This window comes from Urtica dioica, chromosome 9 (assembly GCF_054948205.1).
Source record: "Urtica dioica subsp. dioica isolate 48M chromosome 9, U.dioica_male_clone48M_v1_H2, whole genome shotgun sequence".
NCBI lineage: Eukaryota > Viridiplantae > Streptophyta > Magnoliopsida > Rosales > Urticaceae > Urtica > Urtica dioica.
This window is the reverse complement of record NC_142764.1, coordinates 22,547,009-22,555,345: the sequence shown is the minus strand read 5'-3', so window position 1 is coordinate 22,555,345 and position 8,337 is coordinate 22,547,009. Positions and strand designations below refer to the sequence as shown.

Here is an 8,337-nt window from a genome sequence, read left to right as displayed (position 1 = left end):
TGCGACACGTAATACGATACAATTTGCATAAATTTTTTACTTGAGGGCATGAATTGATATAATCACTTAAAATATATACCATTAAGAAAAATTCTAATTCCGATGATGGAATATATAAAACAAAGTCAAACAGTTAATACAAATTGTTGAAGTCAGCACCAACAAGTCAGCGAACTAACTTCACCCTCTTTATCCGATGTGGCGCACAGGGAGTAAAGGAAGCGGCTTGGACGGCTGTACTTTTTTTTTTTTTTTTTTTTTTTTGTTTGTTTGTCTTTATATACTAGTGTTTGATAAGTTAGTTAGTTAGTTGAAATCATTCTGATTATACACAGGTGTTTTACACCTGAGATCTTAGTTGGGAAATTAGGGAAACATTGGGAATAAACACTTAGGAAACACGGTATGGAATTTGGGATTAATTCAGTGATTGATCGGGAAGATTTTTCTGGGGTTTGAGTGATTCTCTTGTACTCAGGGTGTTGTGAGCGTTTTGAGAGTGTATTGTGATCATCTGATATAGTGCTAACTGAACTACCGATTGAGGAGTTCCAGGGATTAGAGGAAAGCTGAACCTCGTAAACAAATTCTTGTTTTCTCTGTTCTTTGGTTGCCTCTATCGCACATAATCAGCTCGTGCTATTGTGTGAGTTCGATCTAACACAGATCCGTAACTATTACAAAACAGTCAAAACCGTGTTGTCGGAATATGCAATTAATTATCAACATCAAATGACACACCTAAGAAGCTTCCCCGAAGGAACACGAAACTGTTACAAAATAAACGTAGAGAATGGCACTAAATACTTGATCAAGGCGTCTTTTCTGTATGGAAACTACGACTTCCGAAGCAAAACACCAGTGTTTGACTTACACCATGGAGTCAATTTTTGGGATACGGCGTCCTTGAAGTCGGTCTCGACTGGATTAGTGGGCACCGAGATAATACATACCCCTCGGCGAGACTACATTTATATATGCCTTATCAATACCGGAACTGGGACACCTTTCATTCAAGCCATAGAGTTGAGAACAGAATGGTGGGCAAATAAACAAGATTTCGAGTATGGGTTCTTGGTCCTAGTGTTTATAATAGAGACTTGCTACTTTTTCACGTAAGTTCTAGCTGACTAAAAATTTGAGCCCGGTTGTCGGCATTGCCTAAAGCCTAATATCTCTATTTCATGGGCCGACATAAAGGTGTCAAAAGGGCTGGGCCAGACTGAGCCGGCCCTTCCTCTTCAAGCCCAAACGAGGCCTGGGCCCAACCCTGGCCCAAACCCTTTTATTTGAGGGACGGGTGGAGTTGGTGATAAGCATGTTCTAGACGTGTTTGTTAGTTCTCTAGACGACGAAACGACGCTAATTTAAGAGCGTTTTGATAGTGTTTTGGAGTTTTTCTTATATTTTCAGAGTTTGGGACTTCATGGCGGCATTTGGAGCATACGAGAAGGATGGGAAGTCTCAAGGAGTGCATAACATTTTCCGGATCACAATTTCGACACCCAGAGCTCAAGATAGGTGGTTCAGTGAACCACCCTAGTCTGGACGCCGCACAGGCTTCACAGAGTATTGTGCGTTTGCATGTGCCGGTGCACTACTTTCCAGTTTTGGCATGTGCAGCGCACAGAAGTGGTGTGCGGTGCACACCCCCCGAAAACAGCAAATCCGACCTTTGTTTTGTAAATGTATTTCGAGCCGTCGGATCATATCCGACGGCTCATACGAGCTCCGGAAAACCTAGAATCCGACGGCTCATACGAGCTCCGGAAAACCTAGAATTCCTTAAAAACACTTTAGTTTATTCATAAACACATCTTTCTTTAGTTTTTAGTTTTTTGCTTTATTATTTTTTGTTGAAAGAGCTCAGGAGAGAGGTTCAGTGAACCATCCTCGTCTGGGTGCCGCACATGCTTCACAGACACCTGTGTGTTTACCTGTGCGGCCCATGTGCGACGCACGACTGCCCATAATTGGAATGTGCGGCGCACACCCCCGAAAACAACAAATCCGACTTTTGTTTATTAAATGTATTTCGAGCCGTCGAATGAGCCAAAAAACTTATGTTGCCTACAAAAACACTTTAGTTTATTCATAAACATATTTTTCTTTACTTTTTTGCTTTATTATTTTCGGTTGAAAGAGCTCGGGAGAGTAGAAGCGTTCGGAGGAGATCATCACCACCACCATCTCGTTTTAATCATTCACAGTTTTTATCTGTACTCTCTGAATCTTTGGAACTTTCGTTTTTATAATTTAATTTAGATTTCTTATTCATTATCATGAGTTCTCTTTATTCATCTTCTTCGTTCATTCTCCGTTCAAGCATGCACTAAATCCATTAAGGACTATGGTGTAGCAAGTTAGGAATATGGTTATGGATTCATGCATGCACGATAATTAATATTCATATGCTCTGTCATGTTTATTTAAATTAATTCCGTGTTTTATGCTTGAATGTGATTAGCTACCTCGTTCATGTTATTAGAATTGATTTGATGCTCGGAAGAGATTAGGTTAGTCGTGCAAAAGAATTAGTTTACCGTAATACATTCCTAGACAAGGGATAGCTAGGCTGTTACGGAGTCGTGTGAACATTCTTATTTTTAATGCTAACCGTTGTTTGTAGGGATTGAGATCGAGAGCAGATATCTCTGCACAGGTTTATATTTTTAGATGTTCGAGAAAAATCTAGGATTACCATTACCATTGACGTGATTAGTAAACTAGGTGCATGTGTATTTGTGCGTTATTTCGGAGAATCCAAACCATAGGAATAACTTGTGAAATCATAGTTCTTTCATTCTCATTATCGTCAACAACTCTACTTTAAATTAATTTTATTTTATTGTTTGAATTTGTCACAATCACAATCACCGCAATCCTCAAGTTCAATTGTGCTAGTGAGTCTTGTCAATTAATTAAACGTTTTCCTCGTGGGATCGATACTCGTACAATTCGTGTACACTTTACTATGGGCAACACGTGCGCTTGCGTATGCGTAAAAATTGCAACAGCCGGGCCTAATGAATATGACCTTAGGCCAAAACCATGATCAAACCCTCGACCCTCGGGGCCAATGATTGGGTTCGGGCCCGGGTTTGAAAAGGGCATAAGTTGGACCTCAAAAAGGCCAAATTATAATCATGAAAAATATAATAAAAAATATTTATCAAATTCATAAAAAAATACAATTTTAATCAAAACAAAAAATTTGGTAGTGAAAAAATTAATTTCACTTATATAAAATTAAATTTATGTCTTAAAAGTATTTACATAAACATATAAACATAAAATTTGAAATAAAAATATAATTTTATTTTATTTAAAAAGGTTTGGGCCCGAACTGAGCTTAATTAGGGTTCGGGCTGGGGCCGGGTTCGGCTTTTTTGACGGCCCGAGCCGGGCTTGGCTTGAGAACCTATACCCTTAGCACAACTCAAGCCCTTCATGAGGCCCGGTTTGGCCCGACTTTTTTCCAAAGAGGACCGGGCTGGCCCGAAACTTAAAAAAAAAGGCCGAGATGTTTAGCCCACGGGCGGTCCGATCCAATTAACAGCACTAGACCGGCATATAAATGATCTTAAATATGTAACTAGCCCCATCTTACACTTCTTATTAGAGGAATAACCCAAGTTTCATTTAATTAAGGAAATAGCCCATTTTTTCTTAGCAGACAATTATACCCTTCGCGAATCAGTTAATTAATTAACAGATTGAATTGAGTTACGTTAATTAATTAACTGAATGTTTGGATTGGAAATTCATAAAAATCAGAACTTGAGTTACGTTAATTAATTAACTGAATGTTTGGATTGGAAATTCATAAAAATCAGAACTTAAGTCAATTCCTATTCATAGCATTCAATTAATTAACCTAATTCCTAATTCAACCAGTTAATAAATTAACTTTACTAAAAAAAAACAGAACCTAAGCTAATTCTTAATTCAACCAGTCAGTTAATTAATTAACCTAATAGAATTTAATCAGTTAATTAATTAACTGATTCGCGAATTAGCACTGAATCAACAAATAGCCCAACAATTCAAGACCAAACCAAGTTCCATATCACTTCAATTCAGACATCAAGCTTATAATTTGTAAATCCCCAATTATTCTCAATCTGAAACCCTAATTCCAAATCTCTTATCTTCGCTTCGTCCTCGTTGCTCTTCTTCCTTGGTCGAAGCTTGGTGAAGGAGGGAGCTCGGAATCGCCGACGTCGAAGGCCGGTCAGGTCGCGCAAAGGGTTGGAGCTCCCCGGAACTTGCGCCGGGCACGCGTCAAAGGTGCGCGTCGGGTGAGCATCAGAACAGAGCGAACATACGAGAGAGAGAGAGAGAGAGAGAGAGAGAGAGAGAGAGAGAGGACGAAGGCGATGGATGGTCGCGCGCTCGGTGTTCGGCGCTGGTGCAAGAAAGGGAGCGCTCGGTGTTCGTCGACTATACTGACGGCGATGGCGAGTCCGACACCGGAGAAGAGAACTTCGGCGACGACGGCCTGGACATTTCGCGCGAGTTTTTTGTATTTTAGAGTAAGCGTCAATGGAGATTTCTAGGGTTTTGGGAAAATTTTGGAGAAAGAGACGGAACAGTGGACCGGTGAGATTGAGTTTGTTTAACTATGAGGGTAATTTTGGAACTGAAATATCACTTGGGCTATTCTCTTAATTAATTCAAACTTTGGCTATTCTCTTAACATAGATGGGTTGTTTGGGCTAGTAGGTTAATTCACCCGGAGGGTTACACAGTCTCTCAATTTAATTGTATCAAAATGGTGAGCCTTTTTTTTTACCTTCTTATCCTATCATTAATACATTAAAAAGGAGTAGATGGTAAAATCGTATTAATTATTGTGAAAAAAGTAGTAAAATTGTATATAAAAAGGAAGAGTCCCTTAATTTTGAGCAGATAGCATATATGAAATAATTTCTTTTTCTTTTGTAACGACATAATAAAGTTTTTAGCCAGCGAATATACAAGGAAGTTTTTTTTTATTTTTTTATTTTTAGATTCTTCTATTAAACCTAATTATTTTTTTTTAGAAACGCCACGTTCGATCAAGCCGGTCTATTGGACCCAAGTGTGGTAAGGCCCAAAATAAAATGTCTCTTTTCATGGGCCGACATAACTAATCGAACCTCAGGTTCTTCTACGTGCAAACTGCAAAGTACATGGAGTCGGAGTAGGTTAGAAAAGTGTCTCCTATATATGTGGCTGAGAAAAGAGAAAAACAAAAACAAAAGAAGAAAAAGATGGAAGATCGGATCTGTAGTTGGGGCGACGGGCTTCCAAACCACTTACTGTATTGTGTTTTAGAGAAAATTGATTCAAGCAAAGATGTTTTGCGTTTCGCTTGCGTGTGCCGAAACTGGCGTTCGACGGTCAAAGACTACGTAGAAAGAGAGCGCGTGGCTGACACGCCGATGCTTCTGGTCGGCGATGAGAAAGACAGCCAAGCGTTTTGGGCCTTCGACGTGGCGGCCGATCGTTTTCTGATATCCAAGCTCTCGGTGCCGTACGGAAAGCGATTCTGCGGGTCGGCCCATGGCTGGCTCGCTGCCGTGAACGAAGACTGGTCGGTGACTCTCTACAAGCCCTTTTCCTCATCAGCGACGGAAATAATGCTTCCGCCGGTGTATCCTCCGCCAGCGGAGTCTGTCGCCTTTCCGGGTAGTATCTTGCCGAGATTCCAACCTTACCACGTCAGGAAATTGTTGATCTCAGCCGATCCAGTGAAGAATCGGGACGAGTGCGTGGTAGCTGCCTCGGTGTGGCCCTCGGAAGACATTGCGGTTTTCAGGGTGGGCCGAGATTCGGCGTGGAGTACAGTGAGAAGCCCCTGGACCGGCTTTCCACCGCATGACTTGATGGTGTTGCGAGGGACGAGTCGGGTTTATGCCGCGGGATGCCTCGGCGACGTTTTTTCCATCGACCTTAACCACATGGACCGAGATTCCGTGCTCGTTCGACCGCCCGACCGAGAGGTGGACACAAGAGAGTTCAACAACTACCTCGTCCAGTCACGCGGCTGCGGCGAGACTACTTACTTTGTCCAAAGGCTCTTCAAGAAGCGCTCCGAGTGGGTTCAAACCCGAAGATACACTACCGGTTTCAACGTGTATTCCCTCGACCTCGCCACCGGAAAATACGAGAGGGTCACGAGTATCGGAGACAATAACGCCTTGTTTTTGGGCGATAATACCTCCTTGTGCATCAAAGCCTCCCCCGCTTATCTGCCCAATTGCATATATTTTACTCACGACGTGGACTCGGATAGCAGTACTCGATGGGAGGTTCGTGATATGGGCATTTATGATCTCCAAACTAACAAGTTTCATGGGCGATACCGCATCCCTGAATCTACTTATCAAGCTATGGGAAAGCGGCCTCCTATTTTTGTCTTCCCCACTTTAACTTTCTAGTATAATGTATACGCTTGGTTTTCTTTGGTAACTTATGCTTTGAATTTGTTATAGTCTACATACTCATGTTTCTTTCAAAATCAATTGAACTCGCCTAATATATGCATGTACTTTTTTTTTTCTTTTTAAAAAAAATATATAATATTTACTTGGATATGGTTCCTTAACCATAAACGTGCAAGTCGAGAGACTTTTATTGGATTTCTAGGGATTTGAGAGAGAAATCGAATTTGGGATGATAAAGCTGTGATCTTGAATGATACACAGTGAAGAAAATTCTTATTCGATTCAATTGAAAAGTGAACAAGACATTCAGTTTATATACAGCTTTGAACTAGACTAAACGACATACTAACTTTCTAAAACACAAAACTAATAAAATGACACACAAAAGAAAAACTGTACAAAACAAAAGAGGAAACAACACAGACTTTTCTATCGCTCCAATACACCCCCTCAAGATGAACCTTCTTGAAAGTTTATCTTGGAATGAACTCGAAACGTAGAAGATAACAGCTTGGTGAAGAAGTCCAAATGCCGGTGATGCGTTCGAATCGGTATAGCCAAGAACATCCACTCCGACAAAGAGCTGTTTCTATTCTTGAGAAACTAAGGCATACGTCTTGTATATCCGAGGAAGCTAAACCAACATGAACCAGCAAAAACTTGACCAAGGTTTTGTGATTTGACTTGCTCAATTTAATCGAGAATCACATAACAAATTCTACTATTCTAGCGTGAAAAGACAGACTCTGAATGCCATCGTAGTACACGTCCACGAACAGCCTTCTTGAAGATACGATCACAGCCCTGAACGCCGCGAATTCCCACGCTCTCTTCACCACGGCAGTGCTGCTTCCCTCCTGGGTCCACGTCTCCAAACTGCAGTTGAAACACAGGAAAAAATTATGGACATTGGAAATTGAGAGTGAGATCGGGACTGAATCTGATATCGGCGACGGATCTACGTGGCTTTGCAGGCAAGGTAGGCAGACTGAATCTGGATGGCTTTGACACGGCGGGACTCGCCGGAGAAGAATCTTGACGGCGTTGACACGGCGGGACTCGCCGGAGAAAAATCTTGATGCTTGACGCAGCGTCTTCGTCAACCTTTCTTGATCATGAAGATCCATCTGAACTTCGAGAATGGAGCGTCGTCTCGAGCCTTCACTGGAATGAGAGAATGTAACGCCATCTCGAGTCTTCATTGGACCGAAAGAATAAGCTCTCCATCGATGAGATTCTTGAATCGGTTTGATATCTTGCATCATCGCCGGTCCAATTTCTTGTTGAAAAACGCTCTGAACTATCCGAAGCATCTCCGTCGATGAAGTCTCTTCCGTCATTGAAGCAGCGGAGAGAAATTCTTGAAATCGAGAAGAAGAGATGCTGAAGAATCGGAATTCTCAGAGGGGAAGGAAATTCGACCTTCGTGAGTTTCCATCTGAGCTTGCGTCGGAGACCTCCATTTCCATCTGAGTTGCCATTGGAGTCCTCGAGAGAAGGAGATGCAGAGATCGATCACTGATTGCAGGAAATCGTGGATGACGAAGGAATCTTTTTGACCTAGAAAAACATACGCGGAAGATTTCGCTCTGATACCATATTGGATTTCTAGGGATTTGAGAGAGAAATCGAATTTGGGATGATAAAGCTATGATCTTGAATAATACACAGTGAAGAAAATTCTTATTCGATTCAATTGAAAAGTGAACAAGACATTCAGCTTATATACGGCTTTGAACTAGACTAAACGACACACTAACTTTCTAAAACACAAAACTAATAAAATGACACACAAAAGAAAAACTGTACAAAACAAAAGAGGAAACAACACAGACTTTTCTATCGCTCCAATAACTTTAGGCCAGAAACTCTAGAAGTCCATATTTCCAGCTTTTTTCGATTTGTT

At 41.2% G+C, this 8,337-nt stretch overlaps 1 protein-coding gene across 1 annotated transcript; it reads left to right on the top strand.

The window, feature by feature from the left end:
- Positions 1-5,255: 5,255 nt before the first annotated feature.
- LOC149385866 (F-box protein SKIP23-like) lies at positions 5,256-6,425 on the top strand. The gene has a single exon (XM_089626430.1). It carries the CDS (start codon positions 5,256-5,258, stop codon positions 6,423-6,425), a length of 1,170 nt encoding a protein of 389 aa, XP_089482556.1.
- The last annotated feature ends 1,912 nt before the right edge of the window (positions 6,426-8,337 follow it).